The sequence below is a fragment of the Elephas maximus genome, chromosome 8, assembly GCF_024166365.1.
Source record: "Elephas maximus indicus isolate mEleMax1 chromosome 8, mEleMax1 primary haplotype, whole genome shotgun sequence".
In the NCBI taxonomy this organism is placed as follows: domain Eukaryota; kingdom Metazoa; phylum Chordata; class Mammalia; order Proboscidea; family Elephantidae; genus Elephas; species Elephas maximus.
In genome coordinates, this window is record NC_064826.1 from 92,264,724 (window position 1) to 92,282,329 (window position 17,606).

The window sequence follows — 17,606 nt, forward strand, 5'->3', positions numbered from 1 at the left end:
CCATGCCTAGGGCTACATGGCAACCTCCAGGGCTGGCTGGCTTAGGGCCACAGAGGGGTTGGGCCTGAACAGAGGGAAGTGGAACTTCATGGGTGCTCATTCTTTTCTCTCCCCCACAGTTTGAGGCAGGTCCTTACGGATGCATCCTGCTCACCCTCTCTGCCATCCTGTCCAGGTCCACAGAGCTGTAAGTACCCTCCTCCCTCTGGGAAGTGCACACAGGGGTAAACTCCATGGGCCAGGGACTTGTCCTGTTCTCTGCTGCCTCCCCAGGGCCTACAGCAGTGCTTGGTGCACAGTGGGGGCTTAGTCAGTATTAGTGAGAGGATGACTGGAGCCGTGGAGTTGGGGAAAGTTGGTGGGTGGAGGAGAGTGGGCAGTTTCATTCTACATACACTTGGTTCTGTGCTGCCTTCTCTGTGGTGTCCCCAGATGTGCTAGGGGTATAGGATGATCTGAGATATTCCCCCAGTGGAACTGTAGTATGTGCACAGTCAAGCATGTGGAGTGCTGAACCACTGAGGGCGAGGCCCGAGAGCTGACAGAGGGCCCCAAAGGGTTGGGGAGGGTGGATTCTTTGGAGGCCAGAATAGTCCTGGAGGCTTCAAGGGGATGTCCAGGCCAGCCTCTGAATAGAGGCCTTGGAAACAGGGAAAACTGGGAAGACTGCTTGTACCTGACCTTTCCTGCTTGACCCCATGAGCAAGATCTCTAACAGGCAGCAATTACTCAATGTGTCCTTATCAAAGTGGCCTCCTAGGCTGACCCAGCACCACCTTCCTGCACTGCACTCATTTCCCAGAAGCTCGCCAGGCTTCTTATCTGCATGTGTCACTGGGCAGTGTGTTACAGGGAAGGCTGTGGATTCACAGCAGATTAATAGTTTTGTAAGGTACATCTAATTGTCCCATTCAATTCTAAGCAGAGAACAGACTCTGGAGGGCATGGGGACTTGGAAGAATGATTTTTACTTTTGGGGAGTATATGGCGGGCATGAGGGCAGTGATGGTTCAGTGGTAGAGTTCTCACCTTCCACGCGGAGAGCTGGGTTTGATTCCCAGTCAATGCGCCTCATGTGCAGTCAACTTGACCTGTCTGTCAGTGGAGGTTTGTATGTTGCTATGATGCTGAACAGGTTTTAGGGGAGCTTCCAGGCTAAGATGGACTAGGAAGAAAGGCCTGGTATGTACTTCTGAAAATCAGCCAATGAAAACTCTGTGGGTTACAATGGCCCAATTTGTACCCAATCATGGGGATGGAGCAGGACTGGGCAGAATTTGTTCCATTGCCCATGGGGTCGCTATGAGTTGGAGGTGACTTGATGGCAGCTGACAACAACAACAAAATGACACAGTGGGGGAAGATTTGAGAAAAACTCTAAGCAGGTGGGCCCTGTGGAGTAGGGTGGTGGGACAAGTAGCTGTGGGTGCCCAAGCGGGTGAGTGGGTATGGAAGGAGACACACCTATTTCCCACTGTAGGGCCTGGACAGCCCTGTCTGTGTTTCCTGAGGCCTCTGCTGCTGGAGGAGAGGATGCGTGGTTCTGGCCCATGCTGCTGGCCTGCCTGCTACGTGCTGCTCCTGACCTTGTTAAATGCGTGTGTGTACACAGCATTTCTAACAGCACTTTTCTTCTAATCTTGCCATAATGATATGATTCATTCTTGGCCTGGGCTCACATGTGTGGAGAATATAAGCCTCGCTGTCTCTCCCCAGGTCTGCGTTTGCTAATCCCTGGGTGGTTAGGGTAGGGTGGGGGCCTCTGGGTATAAGGGAGACCCTCTGAGCTCTCTGAGTGGGAAGTTGAGCTCTCAGAAGGCCAGGCCTTGTAGTAAGGCCTTACATGTGACCCTCTTGACCTCAGCTTCCCCATTTGTGCAGGGTCCCTCTGGCTGTGAGGGGCTCTGCTTTGGTGGTCACTAGCACAGCCATCCCAGAGTTGGTTACCCTGTTTCCATAGGCGCTCCCGTAGGAAGTGGTTCTGCCAGGCCTAGCCATCTCAAAGGACCTTCAAGGCCCCATATCAGGGCTACTGGAGAACTGGAGCTTCTTCTGCCCCCTCCCCTACCCCATCCAACCAAGCCAGGCTGAGTCAGCCCCTGTGCAGGCTGCAGCACCTGCGGGAGCTGGTGTGGGGAGGCCACCTTGCTGGACCTACACAGCCTCATGCTAAGGGGCCTGAAATCAGGGTCCTGCCTGTCTCTCCCCTCTCTGCCAACACACACACACCCATGTGCACACACACACACACAAGCACACGCGTGGTTCAACTGGAGTCAGCTCTCCTTCTCTCCAGGGAAGGAGAGAGCAGGGAAATAACAATCCCTTTCCCCCAAGCCCTGAGAAAGTCCCCTGGGTCCTGGAGGCAGAGGGTCTTGAGGCCTCCCGTTGGCAGTGGGGGAAGCTTTGGAGACCCTGGGCCTCCATCTTCCAAGAGGACCTGGTGGACACCTGCTTTAGTGTTGGACCTGCAGGGCATTGGTTTGGTTTGGTCTCATCTCTGTTGTCTCCCTTCCCCCTCATCTAAGAAGATGATAAAAGAAGTCCTAGTTGCAGACAGAAAAATTGCAAACAACATGTATTGGGGCTTCTCATGTGCTAGACCTCTTGCCTTAACATTTTACCCGTGAAACGTTTAATCTCTGTTAACAACCATAGTCAGTGGGAACTATTACAATTGTGATCATCTTATTTTTCAGATGAGGAAAGAAAGCCCAGAGAGAGTCAATAGCTTGCTCCAAGGTTACACATGAGAAGCTGGTGGATCCTGGCTCACCCTGGGCAGGCTGGGCCCCAAACTGGCTCTTTTGTTTGCTGTTTAAAGTTCAGGAGTAAAACATTCAATTCTGAGGCCTGACTTTCTATGAATGTGAGCAAATGACTCTTTTGAGCTTGAGTTTCTTCCTCTGTACCAGGGGGATGTAATACCTGCCTCACAGGACGAAATGAAGAAATACATGTCACGTGCTTGCCGGCTCCTGGGGGGCAGCAAACCCTGAATAATGGCCACTTCCAGGGTGATCCTATCCCAGACTAACTCTGGACAGGTTCCCTGTGTCCCCTCCTGTCTTTTCTTGCCCTCAGTCTTGGCTTGGTGCCTCCTGGTGTAGGCCATGTTGCCATCTTGGGAAGTCCTTGGGCTTGTGACTGGTCCACCTTTGGGGACACTCACTCTTGGCAAGCACTTCCTGGGATGAATGAACTGCCTGAACCCTGTGGGCTGTTGCTTGGAGGGGCATAAAAAAAGAAGGGGGAATCAATCCCTGACTTGGGAGTGAGCAATCCAGACTGTGTACTTAAAAAGGTCCCAAAATGAGTTGTTCAAATTCAAGAAAAATTTTACTTAGACCATCTGAGGGCACCAGGGGAGGAAGGAGGCAGGCCTTGGGGCACCTGCACTGTGTCCCCCCAAAATATGTGTTGGAATCCTAACCCTCATACTTGTGGATGTAATCTCACTTGGAAAAAAGGTTTTCTTTGTTATGTTCATGAGGTCGTATCAGTGCAAGGTGTGTCTTAAACCTAACCACTTTTGAGATTAAAAAAGAGCAGATTAGACACCAAATCCATTGCTGTCATAGCAGCCCTATAAGACAGAGTAGAACTGCCCCATAGGGTTTCTAAAGAGCAGCTGGTGGATTCAAACTGCTGACTTTTTGGTTAGCAGTCATAGCTCTTAACCACTGTGCCACCAGAGTTCCAGATTAGACCCAGAGACAAGCAAACACAAATGGAGGGGAAGATACATGCTACGTGGAGACTGCCAAGGAATTGAGAAATGCCAGGTCTACAGAAACAGAGACATTTTCTTTCAGAGATGACAGAGAAAGCCTCCCCCTAAGAGCCAGTGCTCTGAATTCTGACTTCTCTGAAACAAGGAGTCCTGGTTGCACAGTGGTTAAGCACTTGGCTGCTAACTCAGAGGTCAGCAGTTTGAACCCACCAGCTGCTCTGAGGGAGAAAGATGTGTCAGTCTGCTTCCCTAAAGATTTACAGTCTTGGAAACCCTATGGGGCAGTTCTACTCTGTCCTGTAGGGTCACTGTGAGTTGGAATCGACTTGCTGGCACACAACAACAGCCTCTTAAACTGTGAGAAAATAAATTTCTGTTCTTTAAAACCACCCACCTGTGATATTTCTGTATAGCAGTACTAAGAAACTAAGACATGTGCCTTCCTGGACTTCTCTGGATCCTTGCTCCCTCTAGACCTGGGGAGACCCAGGGTGGACACCTGGCTGCTTGACCACCCCATGCTCCCATGGCCCTGCCGGAGATGAGAGCCCCCGAGCAAAGTTGGACTTGTCCTCCTTTGGTACAGGGGTGCCTTCTGAGGGGGTGGCGGCCCCAAGGGGAAAGGCAGGAGTGATAGCAGGTGAGAGTGACCCTGGAGTCGGGATGCTGCGGAGCTCCTGTGAGAGGGTCATGCTGACATTCTTTCAAACAACACATTACCATTCCTGGCATTTCCAAGGGCTCTGTGAAGAGGCTGTTCTTGCATCTCAGGAGGGGAGCCCATGTAACGGTCTGCTCCTCACATGCCAGTCACACTGCACTCAAATGGTCTCCCCTTGGCTCCCCGGCCCACCTGTCCTGGGCTTCCTGGAGCAGTGCCAGGCTTGGCAGAAGGCTTGTTGTGGTTCATTTTTTGATGATAACAGTCCTGGGGCTGAGAGAAACCCACCTCACCCCTGCCTGCCCGTGGGGGTTAGCAGCTTGCAAAAGCCTTTCTTCCTGGACATTTGGACGCACAAGTATGAAGTGCTACCCAGGCCAAGTACCACTGGTCAGCTGCTGGGAGAGGCTGTCCAGAGAAGCCCAGTTGGCTGGTGGTGAGTCGGATGGAAGCATCCTGGCACCGGCGAAGATGCAGAGTCAGGACAGCTGCGTTCCCATCTCAGCTCTGCTACCAACTAGCTGTGGGACTGGCCCACCCTGTGCCTTAGCTTCTTTATTTGTAATGGGAGGGGTTGGACTAGTGGTTTTAAAACTCTTTTTGCAGTGAAATGAGTTCTCCCTCTCCCTCTTTTTCAAAATCAAACTGTATCCTGAAGCTCACTCTACAAAGCAGGTGCAGTAGAACTGCTCCGGTTGAAGCAGCTGCCGTGGGAGTGGGAGAGCCCCTGCCTGCTCCTCTTCCATCCCCAACCACGGCCCCTGAGCCTCCCCTCTGGAGAAGCCCAAGTTCTGCAAGCACAACCTGGACACCTAGCTGGTGGCCGACAGCCTTCTGGCTCTGGGTTCAGGTCCAGCTTTGCCAAAGAATCCCTCGATGATGTTTCAGAGTGCTCCATTACAACTTGGGGTAATTGAACCAAGTCCTCGTAGCCCCAGTTGACAACAGAGTCTCTAAAATCATAGGGAGAAATGGGGTAGGGATTGAGGAGCCTACCTCAGTTCTTTGCAAATACCACGTGAGTGTGTGTAAGTCTGTGGTGGCGGTGTGACTGGGTGTGCACAAACGAGAGACCGGTGAGGCTGTGTGGCTGGGTGTGAGATAGTACGGGTATGAGTGGTTGTGTTTGAGATTGTGTGAAGAGTGGCTTGATTGTGTGTGTGTGCTTTGTGTGCGAGTGCGTGCATGTGTAAGACAGAGGATAAGGCGGTTTTCTTCATTACCTGGTGCTGTGGTAACTGAAATACTGCAAATGGATAGCTGTATGGAACCACAATGTATTTCTCACAGTTCTGGAAGCTAAAATTCCCAAACAGGGCCTCAGCCATATTGATGCCATGAACCCTTCTCCTAGTTCTCCAGACTCCTGCATCTGCCAGCAGTCCTTGGCTTTCCTTGGTTTGTAAATAATCCTCACATGGCATCTGTCTTCCCCTGTGTGTGTGTGTGCCTCTGTGTCTAATCTCGTTTTATAACACAGAACCGATCAGGTTTAAAGCCCACCCTACTTGGTTACAACCTAATTCACATAACAAAAAAAATCCTATTTCCAAACAGGATTACATCTATAGGTAAAGGGGTTAGGATTCCAGTACATATTTTGGGGGGATACAATCCATAACAGCGGTCCTTCTTGCAAGGGCTTACTATCTGGAGCCTGGGTACTTAGGGTGGGGGTCTTTCCTGTCGTGGCTGTCCCCAGCCTGGGGCTGAGCTAGGGTGAGGGTGCCATGGGCAGATGCCAACAGAGCAGAGCACTGGTAGCTCCAACTGCTGCCTTGACACTTCCACCTTCAAAAGCTGAAAGAACAGTTATGAAGCAGACCTTTGAGGTTTGTTTACCCCAGACTGTGTGCAAAGCCCAGTGTAGGTTTTATTATTATTATTTTTTTCCACTTTATTTCAAGTCATTCATTTTGTTTTCTAAAATCTCAAGTTGCTTACAGAAAAGCTCATGCAGGCTTTCACACTTGCCTAACTGAGCTCCTTTCCTCAGGGCCCCAGGGATGCTCAGGGCCCTGGGGTCATGGCCAGCTCTGAGCCAGACCAGGATGGCCCTATGCATGCCTCAAGGAATGTGGGTGCCAGAGCCTGGCACAGGCCTGGTGGGTGAGTGAGAGATAGCCTGTGAAGAAAATCTTTTCATAGAGTAGACACTTGGCACTCAGTGTACTGGCAACTTCAGTGGCCCAAGGGCGATCTTGAAAGTCCAAAATAGGTAATAATTTGCTATTTACTGCCTGAAGTAATTTTTGAACTGCCAAGGCAGGCACCGAGGGCAAGGGGAAAACACTGGGCAACATCTACACCAATGTGACTCTGATGCTCTTTGTAACTCTCTCCAAGATATCAACAGCAGCAGGAACAACAACAATAAAACACTTAATTTCTTTGAGAAAATAGCCTTGAAATGAAAGCCAAGCATGAGGGTTGGTCATGCCATGGGAAGTGACAGAACTCAGTTTTGAACGAGTTAAAGCCTATTAATTGATTTATATCCCGAGTCTAGGGCTTCAGGAGGGGCTGGATCCAGGAACTTGAACAATGTCTTTGGGACTTGGTATTCCTCCTTCTGTCTCTTGACTCCTCCGTCCTCTGTCTCAGCTATGTTCTCAGGTGGGCCCTCCTGCAGGGTGGGTGCTAGCAATCCCAGAGCCCCTTCTGCAGTAGCTCCTCAGCCTGTGCGTGCTAGACACCCACTTCTGATAACCATCCCGGTGACCAAGGGCACTGTGCTCTGACAGGCCAGGTCTGGGGCTGTACCCATCATGGGGCATTTGAACATGGGAAGCTGTCCCCAGAAGGCAGTTGAGAACAACAGAGGCCTGCCACACTGGCTAGGAAAGGGGTGGGCTAGAGTCAGGAAATAAAGTTTGGGGTATTTTAAAGAATGGAAGAACAGAGGTGAGTTTGGGGCAGATCAGATCTGGGCCAAGGCTCCCCTTGGAAATGAAGAAAAATGAGTCTAAAGCTTGTAGTTCAGCAAATACAAGCATAGCTTACTAAGAACATTTTAGGGAGATTGGCTAGGCAGATTGTTTGTGGCATAAGGATATGGGTAGGGGGCTGTTCTTATCGAGAGTCCTAGGCTCTTGGTAGTCTCAGATGTGCTGTCTGAATGTGAGAGAACAGAGGGTGCTCATCAGCTTTCTCTTCCACCTGCATCATGCTTATCTTAACTCCTGCAGCCCAGAATAATAAGGTGCAAACAGAACCACCTGGACCAGGAGCTCCGACTCGTGGGCTCCCGTCTCGACGCAGGCAATAACTGGCTTCGCAGCCCTGAACAAATCCCTTTCCGTCTCTCAGCTGGCTTTTCCATATTTACCATGAGGGCTGGACTGGGTGGTTAAGGGCCCTTCCCATCCCCACTGTATCTGGGAAAAGAGGGGAATGGAACTTCCTTGATTAACTCCCATCTGACTTTAAACCTGACTCAGCTTAGAGGCCAAGCTATATGAACATTCTCAGCAACAGTGTCTAGAGACGAGGGTGGTAGCTGGGAGGAGGGGACTGCAAGGGTTTGTGGGTACTGGTGTCATTGTGGGACTCATCATGGAAATTGCAGACTTGCTACCCAGGCCCCACTCCCTTCATCTGACCTCATTTCCTCTTCCAATACCGTCTCAAGGCTCACACTAAATCCTTCCCGCACAGTGAACAGAGCTCTGGCCTCCTGTGGGTCCCCAGCTGGCTCGGAGAGGCTCCCTCAGGGGCCCCATGAAGCCCCTTCACCCTGCAGAAGGCAGGGGCTGGAGGTGGAGGAGGAAGGCGGATGGCTTTCAGAGCTACTCTGGGCCTCTAGCGTCTTCTGGTAACTCGAGGGGCAGGCCCACAGGCTAGAGACCATCACCCATTTTACAGATGAGGGAACTGAGGCTCTCAGAAGTTGAGGGCAAGTTAGTGGCCAAGCTGACACCACCATCCGAGTCTCCTGGCTCCCATTTTAAGACCCTGTGCCTGCCTTACCCTTCCCTGGGCTGGGAGAGGGGGTGAGAGAGCAGCTCAGCTGTGTTTGCTGACTTAGGAGGAGAAGTAGAAATGAGACCCCCAAATAGGTCTATACCAAACAAGATGTCTGTTCACTCTCTGTTTAATTTCAGCCAGTGTGGTCTGGGCCAAAGCAAGGGACTCTGCCTGAGCCAGGCCCCAAGCAGCTGAGATGGCAAACCATGGCCAGTGTGTGCTAGCTGGGTGTGGTTGAGGACAGCAGGGCAGCCATGGACACTGAGCTGTGGACTGGACGTGAGAAGGGGGATGAGCCCAGGCCACGCTGGGGTTAGTGGCAGAGCTGGAGGGTCTCCTGACCCTCGACCCTGTGTGCATTTAACACCCCAACCCACCTACCCAAAGACTACCTCCTTTCTCCATGAAGGGCTCCAGTGCCAGAGGAACAGGACAGGCTTCGTGAGGAAGGAACAGTAACTAATTAAGCTTTTGGAAGAGGCTTCTGTGCTAGGCCAGCCTCAGCTTCTTGGGTGGGACACTCATTTCCGCCTGCCTCTGCACACCTCCTGGAATGCAGCTTCTGGAAGCTGTTCACCAGGGCCTCTGCACAATTTCTCCTGGGGTGGGTGTGAGCCGGCTTGCTTAATTTAGGGGCCCATTTGCTGTGCACTGGAGGGTCTAGAGAGGGCCCAGTTCTGGGCACCAGGAGCCAGTGGACACAACATAACCCTGGCCTCCTGGAGGTGCAGGGCAGGCCCACAAATGGCAGTTGGTGAGTGTTGTTAGGAAAGAGAGGTACAGGACTCAGGGCAGGACTCCAGGAGCAAACATGGGGCACATATGTCTCTGAGGCGAGGGAGGTGCCCCTTTATTGAGGAGGTGACATTTAGCAGGACTCTGAGGGTTGGGTGGGAAGGGTTTTGGAGGCAGAAAGAAGGCAGACAAGGGCCACTGGTGGGGGTTTGCAGGGAACATTTGCACAAGGACTAGATGGGAGGGAAGGTGCTGGCCCACGGTGAGGATGATGGTGGGTGGTGAGGCGGAAGGCAGCTTGGGAAGGGCTTTGGCCAGCTGCTGAGAAGCTTGCCTCCTTGCCTTTCTCTTCCTTCCTCCAGGCAGGCCCTAGTACCCTATCTCTCCATCCTGCAAAGCCTTCCACGTACCTCCTCTGCTTCCTGGCCCCGTCCTAGCCCTGTCTTCTCACTGCCTGGAGAATGGACATGATGGCCCCCTTAAGCCTGTGGATCTCTCTGCAGATTCTAAGGCCTTGCCACAGCCTTGTCCTTTATTGAAACACCCCTTGCGGTGGTTATTGCTCTCCCCCATAACAGAGGCTCAGAGACAGATAGCAATTTGCTGAAGGTCACTCAGCACCAAGTGGCAGAGAGGCCTGATACCCAGGTGTTCTGACTTATTGTCCCCTTTCTCTTGGCCTTCCTGGGAAAGCAGTGGATATCCGCTCAATCTGAATGCTTTTCAGAAAGACACACCACATTCCCACCAATTGGAGGCCTCCATTTGTTCTAGGTTCTTGGCCAAGATACTAATGGTCGAGTTGCAGGGAGCATGACGTCTGGATCTGTGTGTGTGTGTGTGTGTTTTGTTTTTATTGTTGTTATTGTAGGAAAAGGGAAGTAATATTTACTGAATGCCAAATACTTCATACAGTTCATCTCATTTAGTTCTCACAGCAACCTGTAATAGATAGAGGTACCATCATACCCATATAGCAAACGGGGAAACTGAGGCTTAGAAAGAGGAACAACTGGTGAGCAACTGGAACTCAGGACTCCATGATTCCAAAGCCCAGGCTCTCCTAATTGCACCACAACTGCCCTTTTCACTATTGATGTTGTCCTCAAAAGCCAATGAAACCCATCAAAAAGCTGTCATCTCTGAGGTCGCTGCAGGTGGATGGGAGAGAGGGTGAACAAATGAAGGACGTGCAGTTGAGGGGTGGGCTGGGCGTCAGGGATAGGCCAAGCTGCCCCAGTGGGCAGTGACACCTCCTCCGGGAGCCCCAGCACCCCAGTGGTCAAGTCGAGGGAAAAGGCTGGTCAGGCCGTTCCAGGTTAATCACTGCCTATTTTTGGTTTGATGTTTTAAATATGAATCATGTACCAGGCACCTTTGTTCAGATCCCAGAAGGTCCCTGGAGAACTCCTGCTCCAGTCTTCTGGCTTTATAAAGAGGAAACTGGCTCAGAGAGCGAGAGAGACTGGCCTAAGTTCACTCAGCCAGTCAAAGGCAGAGCAGGCTACTCCCACACGCCTCTGAAACCTGGCCTGTGGACACTGGCTTTAGGTGAACAGCAGTGACCATAAACCGGACCCATGTCTCTAGTCTATGTGGACACTTCCCTTATTATTCAGAAACTTTTGTACAAAATGCCCAGGTACACATGTTCAGCCACATTTGGGAAGAACACTGACACAGTTTAGGGGAGATGAAGCCAGAGGCTCAGGTTAGGGAGGGTAGGTCCTAGAGGAGCTCCCCAGCCCAGGGCTGGGGTGCCCCCATCAGGGCTGGGGTGCCCCCATCAGGGCTGGGGCCTCAGAGCTCCTAGAACACCCTGGGGCTGACTGACCGGCTGACCATCGCAGGCTTCAGGCCACTGTGTGATATTGGTCCCAGGACACAGTCCTGGCTCTGCTGACTCTGTGTGACCATAGGACCACAGGTCCTTCCCCTCACTGGGCCTCAGTTTCCCCACTCGTAATATGGAGGTGGCACTTGCTTCTCGGCCTTACAGGGCTTTAGAGAGGGCAGTGTATTTGAAAGAGACTGAAACTGGACAGATGGCAGGTGCACTCATTGTAAGCCTGTGTAGTGGCAGAGCCTTACTATGTCTAGGCATGCGGCAAAAGGCAGAGTGAACAGAGGTGGCAGAGGGCTAAGCCAGCTCTAGGCCCCGAATCTGGGCATTTTTCTTCTCATCTACAAGATGATGACCCTTCAGGGCTCCCTAGCCCTGGTGGTCTCTTTGTTCTGTTTTGTGGGACTCCCTGATTAAGGTCAGTGTGATGCTGGTGGGAAGGTCCATCTTTGCTGGCATCCTGGGCAGAGCTCTCTGTTCCCGCTCCTGTCAGTGAGTGAATTGGATGCCTTCAAGGCCAGGCCTTCACCCTGCACCCTTGGGTCTGAGCAGCTTGATCTCAGAGGCTCAGCTCGTCTCTGGGGACAGTGAGGTCTGGCGGCTGTTGCTGGTACTGCCCATGAACCAGAAAGAAGGAAGCGAATGCTGAGGAGGCTGGAAGTGGGGCGGCCAGGGCCAAGCCCTTCTCTCAAGCCCCTGGTCCAGTCCACTCCAGCTCCCTCACACTATGCTCCTTGGAATCTGATTTCTCAGGAAGCTCCTGCTCCTGCTTTCTGAAAGTCCCCTAGGGCAGGACAGCTCCAGGGAACACATTTTGAGGCCCTGGCCCATTTTGCTCCTGCCATCCAGCTTAAGTGTCTGGGGCCTCAGGCTGTGCAATGTTCTCCCGGGGCCCAGGGCTGCCCAACACCCAGGAAAACCAAGGAAGGGAAAACCTGCCTGTTAGCTGAAATTGTCAGCTCGTTCCTAGGGAAGGGACCATCAGGCCTTGTGTCTCAGAGCCCAGAACAGACGGGAGCCTCAGAGTGCAGGCAGGCCCCCAGTGTTGCAGTCTCTGCTCCCAGAGTGGTGAGTGTCCATAGAGACCCCGGGGTTCCCCAGAGGGGCTTCAAGGGCCGGCAAAGTGGAGAAGGATGGTACCAGCCCTCCACCTGCCTTCAGCCAGAGCAGCCGCTTTTATGAGTCATACACTGGGCTTCTGTAAACAAGATTTTACTTGAAAGAAAAAAAAAGTTGGGGACCACTCATGTTACAAAAGGGGAGACTGAGGCCCAGAGAGGCAAGGGACCTGGTTTGCTGTCACAGAGTGACCCAGGGCTAGAACATGGGCCTCTTGATGGCCATGCCTTGTGAACAGACTTCTCCTGGGCAGAGCAGGGCCGTGCTCCTCGCTCAAGGCCGCCTCACACTTGGCTCTCCAGGAATTCCCTCAGAGGGAGGCCACGGCACCTAGATTTGCCAGAGTTGTAAATCTCTTAAGCCATAAGCTGCTCCTGGGCATCACTTGAATGCCCTAATGTGAAATACAGATGTTGCTCCCTTTTAAGATCCGAGCCTACTGCTGAATTTCCCATCGTGTTTGCACCTAAGGATGCAATTACCATTTCCTTCCATTGTCCTTTCAGCGTGTCCCTCAGCTCCTAGCTGACGCAGGCTCTCCTGCGCGCTGGGTGAACACGAGGCTGTGGGATTATGAAGATCTGAGTGCTTCTGAAAACTTCATGGTGGCTTGTGGCCAGCGATGCTTATCAGTCCACCCAGGACTCCTTTGAGGTTATTTTCTTCCCTTCAGAAGATCCTTGGCTATGCCGCGGAGAACGTTTCCATCAATTCTTCGGCCTGAGCTAGCGCCAGCCGAATGCCGTGTTGGGCCATTAGTCACCCCCAGCTGGCTCCTTCCTAGGCCTGCGGGGCTGTGCCTGGTGGGCGAGCCACAGAAGCCAATCCCAGAGGGCCCCGAGCCCCCATGGCTATCGGCCAGGTCCCTGGCCTTTGCAGCAACCTTCTTCTGTAGACCACAACCTTCCCGGTTTGGCCATGGTTATTAAAAGCCACAAGAAAGCATTTGTCCCACAAGGGCCAGGGAGCTGGAGTTTCAAAACCCATCTCCAAAGGGTACAGGGACCTGGGTGTGTGTTTTAGGCTTGTGGATTTGTGGTAGATTTTAGATTAAAGGCATAAATTGAGACCACGTTTCTCTTCTCTTCCACTAAAAGCAAGAATAAAAGTCCTGATTGCAAGCCCTCCCACCTGTGGAGCACCTCTCAGGGCTCTGTTTGGGGTGCGGCGAGGGAAGCAGCAAGGCCCCTGCACAGTGCTGAGGGAGGGGTGGAGCAGCAGCGGAGGGAGCGTGGCTCTGGAAGCCAGTCTCTCACCTTTCTGAGCTTGTTTCCACATCTACGAAATAGAGGTAGTAATTCCAGCTTTGCAAGGCAGTTGGAGGGTTGAAATTGCCACCTGCTGAGCATGTGCAATAAATGGTTGTTCCTTTCCTGTTTACCCAGTGTGCACCTCTGTGCAACATACGACTCCGTTAGTCTCCCAAAGGGGCGGATTCCCGGCCACTCCACCTCATGCGCGGCTGCCACCCCTCTGTCAGCTGAGGCTTGTGTGTTGCTATGATGCTGAACGGGTTTCCACAGAGCTTTCAGACTAAGACAGACTAGGAAGAAAGGCCCGGTGATCTACTTCTGAAATGTAGCCAGCGAAAACCCTATGGATCACAATGGAATATTGTCCAGTCTGCAACCTATCATGGAAATGGCACAGGTCCAGGCAGCTTTTTGTTCCATTGTGAATGGGGTCGCCATGAATTCTGGGCCCACTCGATGGTAGCTAACAACAACAAAAGCAACAAATGAATAATGTGCTGACCGTAGACTTTCTGGCCCAGAGACAAGATGGTGAGGAACAATTTGAAATTCGGGGAGGGTTTTTTGACTCCTGGTGCTTGTCACTTCACATGCCACGTATAACACGGCCACTGCTGAGCATGACGCCCTGAATTGTTCTGGTTCTCAGCCCTAGAAATCCTTCCCTTCTGGCAAACGAGCTTTTCACCATGTGCCTTTTGGGGAAACCCATTCCAGGAGTGGGGCCACGGTGAAAAGGGGGTGCACATGCGTCAGACTGGCTGCCTGGGGTCCCCCTGCCAGCTCCATTGCCCATGGGCTAAGCCCGCTCTTCTGAGCCTTGTGTGTATACTGCCTGGTACAAGGTCTGTGCTCAGGGGTGGTGGCTATAATTTTGGAACTCACAGAGGCTTTAGGGACCATTCCTCCCATTGAACAGACTGGCAAACTGAGGCCCAGAGATAGAAGGGGCAGTACCAATTCCCACCAGTCTCCACCAGCAAGTGACAGTGGGGGTGCTAATGCAGGACATTGCTGCCCCACACTTCAGTCTCTCTTCTCCAGTGTCCACAGAGGGCCTGGTGAAGTGAATGGGGGCTGTGGCCCAGAGAGTGCTCTGAGCTGGACTTGAGGAGCCCTGGGCTCCGGCCTTAAGCCCTTCTGGAGGGAAGCTCCTCAATGGAGAGCACAGACACAGAGCCCTCAGGTTCCCTCCAAATCCAGAATTCCAGGCCTCAGCCTGGAACCCCAGGGTCGCCCAGCAGGTATGCCCGGCCGGCCAGCCTGAGCCAGGCAGAGAGTGCTGACATAGTCGCTCCCATGTTTTCCAGAGTTCGCCAGGACTTCGACGTCCCCACCAACCATCTGATTGGAGCATATGGATACTGCACACAGGTAAGTGGCACAGGGGGCCAGGCCAGTCAGCCGGTCTTTCCCTTCATCTCCCCCTGTCCGCTCCTTCTCTCTTGTCCCCTGCCAGCATTCTCCAAGCAGCTGAAATGTGCCAACCTGTGCTTGGCTTCACTGGCAGGGAGATCTAGAAAGAACCCAGCTTCACTCTTCATTTCTGGAGCATGTGCTGCATCCGGTCTGAGCTGAAAGCTACAGGGGCAGGGCGCTGGGCCCCAGGAGAAGGCTGGGGAATCCTGGCCCCTTCAGAGTTGCTCTGCGCATTGTATTTGCAGAGACCCTTCCCTCTACATCTTCACAGAGGAGCCCTCGAGGGGCCTCACCTGGGGCCCTTAGCATAGTTGCTTGTCCCTGATTGCCCAATCACTCAGGTGACACCAGGGGAAAGGACCTGTTCAAGAACCTACGTAGTAGGCATCAGGACCCAGAGCCAAATCCTGCACTTGGGCTCCGTCCTTTCCTTCCATGGCACCTGTTGCTGTCGAGTCAATTCCGACTCATAGTCATCCTATAGAACAGAGTAGAACTGCCTTATTGTGTTTCCAAGGAGCAGCTGGTGGATTCCAACTGCCAACTTTTTGGTTAGCAGCCGAGCTCTTAACCATTGTGCCACTAGGTAAGGCCTCCCAAAGTGGTCGCATGGGCCACAGCCAAATCTAACCCCCCATGGCAAAAACCCATTGCCCTTGAGTTGATGCTGACTCATGGCGACTCCATGTGTTACGAAGTAGAACTGCTCTCCCTAGTGTTTTCTTAGCTGTACTCTTATGGAATTAGATTGCCAGGCCTTTCTTCCATGGCACTGCTGGGTGGATTTGAACCACCAACCTTTTGGTTAGTGGCTGAGAGCAAGCCATTTGCACCACCCAGGGGCCATCTCAGTGGCCGATGGGGGCGAAATGTGTAGCACGAACAGGCTGGACTGAGCTGCTCAGTCTGCTGGGCCCAATTTCCTGGAAGTCCTGGCTTACTTGTGTCAGCTCTGAAAACCTCCCTGGCACCATGCTTAGGGCCTCCAGTTTGTCAAGGGTGCTTGAGGGACTGAGGAGCTGGCCTCCCTTGCCTTCTGTAGAAGGACCTCAAGGTAAGGGCCACCCTCTGGCTGCCCGGCTGGGTCTGCTCTCACTCTTTGCACCTGTATTCCCTGTGGGAGCTCCCACTTCTGCAGTGCAGAGAGTGGTGTGGCCTAGACACGGGCAGCCAAGTGGATGGAGAAGACGCTAGGCTGGAGTCCGGGGCTAGCTCCACGCCCTGGTCTCTGTCTCACTCACAGAATGCCTTGGGGTAATTTTCTTCCCTTCTTTGAGCCTCAGTTTCCTCATTTGTAGAACGAGGCATTTGGACTAGACCAGTGTTTCTTAAACTTTAACAGGCACACGCATGCCCAGAGGGTCTTGTTGCAGAGCTGGTTCTGGTTCAGTGGGCTTCGAGCTGGGGCCTGGGAATCTACATTTCTAACAGCCTTCTCCGTGAGGGTGATGTCCTGGTCCACAGACCACACTTTGGGTAGCAAGGGGCTAAATGACCACTATGCCACAGTGTGATTTTTTATTCTAGTGGCGGGGAAAGGCCTGTGGCCCCTCCTAACCCATCTCAAGAAGGCTTCCTGCTAAGAGTGGGGCGTAAGCCCTTTTTGTCCTTGAGAACTCAAACTCATCTGAAAAAGGGTGCGCCTTTCTTAGCAGCAGCAGCCCCAAAGGTGCAGTATCTCAGAGCAGACATTTCCTCCAAATTATTTTCTCATTTCCTCTGTAGGGACACAATGAGACCACCGCTATCTCCCTTCAATGGGGGCCCCTTGGTGGCCATTCAGTGGGGCCTCTTTTACTGCCAGTGGGGCAGGGGTGGTGTTGTTCCCTGAGGGAGTTATTAACCCTGGACATGGTTCTCACAATTCAGGGGAAACACTTTCATAAACTCTGTCCTGCAGAGTGGACATTGGGGAAAGGGTTGTTGTGGCCGTTCCCACAGGGCCTGTGAGGTGCCCCCTCTGCTTGCCAGACAAAGAGCAAGGGCCATGCAGAAGGTGAATAATATAGAGGAGTGCTCGGCTGGGCTCCCTGCACCCTCCCCCAGCCACCTAGCAGGTGCGTAGAGACCTCTCGGGCTCAGGTCACTGCTCTTCCCCTTGAGTCTTTGGTCAGCCAGGGTGGCACCCCAAGGGTGGGAGAGGTGAGAGAGAGAGGGACACTGGACAAGGAGCCAGGAAATGTGTGGGGAAGGTTATTTCTCTCACAAGCCAGCTGTGTAGCTTGGTTAAGTCCTCAGTTTCCCCCTTCTTAACCAGAGGCTGAGCCCCTAAAAAAAAAAAAAAAATTTGCTAGATGCCCTGAATAAGGGCCCTTCCAGCCCCAATGGTCCACTCTAGCCCAGAAGGCACTGGATAAAGGAGTCAGCAGGAAAAATAGCCCTATGCATGTTAATGTCCCTTGGATGTGTGGCTAGGGTGCTTGTTGGGTTGAAGAGTGAGTAGCCCAAGTTGTGGGATATCCAGTGCTGTTACACAGCAGGTGATACAGAGACAGCTAGAACTAGACTTGGGCTTTCCTGCCACCACCTCTCTGCTTCTACCATTACTGGCTCCTGAAATACTTTACTCTCTCCCCAACCTTCTCCATCCCCCGTCCCCCATCGCTGGTGAAATTCAAATGAGGCCTGTGGTTCAGTTAATGGCGTGGTCCCACCATCAGTTTCCTGGTTTTGACAATGTACTCTGTTTGTGTAAGATGTTATCATTGGGGGAAGCTGGGTGAAGGGTACACGGGAACTGTCTGTCCTATTTTTGTAACTTCTTAAGAGTCTAAAATTATTTCAGAATAAAAATTTATGGAAAAAGAAACACCACCCTTCAAGACCGAGCCAGTGCCACTTCCCCACAAAGCAGGTGTGGCATGGTGGTGAGATTCG

General features: G+C 52.5%; 1 protein-coding gene across 2 annotated transcripts in view; it reads left to right on the forward strand.

The window, feature by feature from the left end:
* The window catches only part of MINDY4 (MINDY lysine 48 deubiquitinase 4), a 158,354-nt gene that overhangs the window by 111,868 nt on the left and 28,880 nt on the right, over window positions 1-17,606 (forward strand). For both annotated transcript variants that reach the window (XM_049893532.1, XM_049893531.1), the window contains exons 13-14: window positions 120-187; window positions 14,621-14,684. In XM_049893532.1, coding sequence (XP_049749489.1) covers window positions 120-187; window positions 14,621-14,684 — 132 coding nt within the window. The remainder of the gene's footprint in view (window positions 1-119; window positions 188-14,620; window positions 14,685-17,606) is intronic.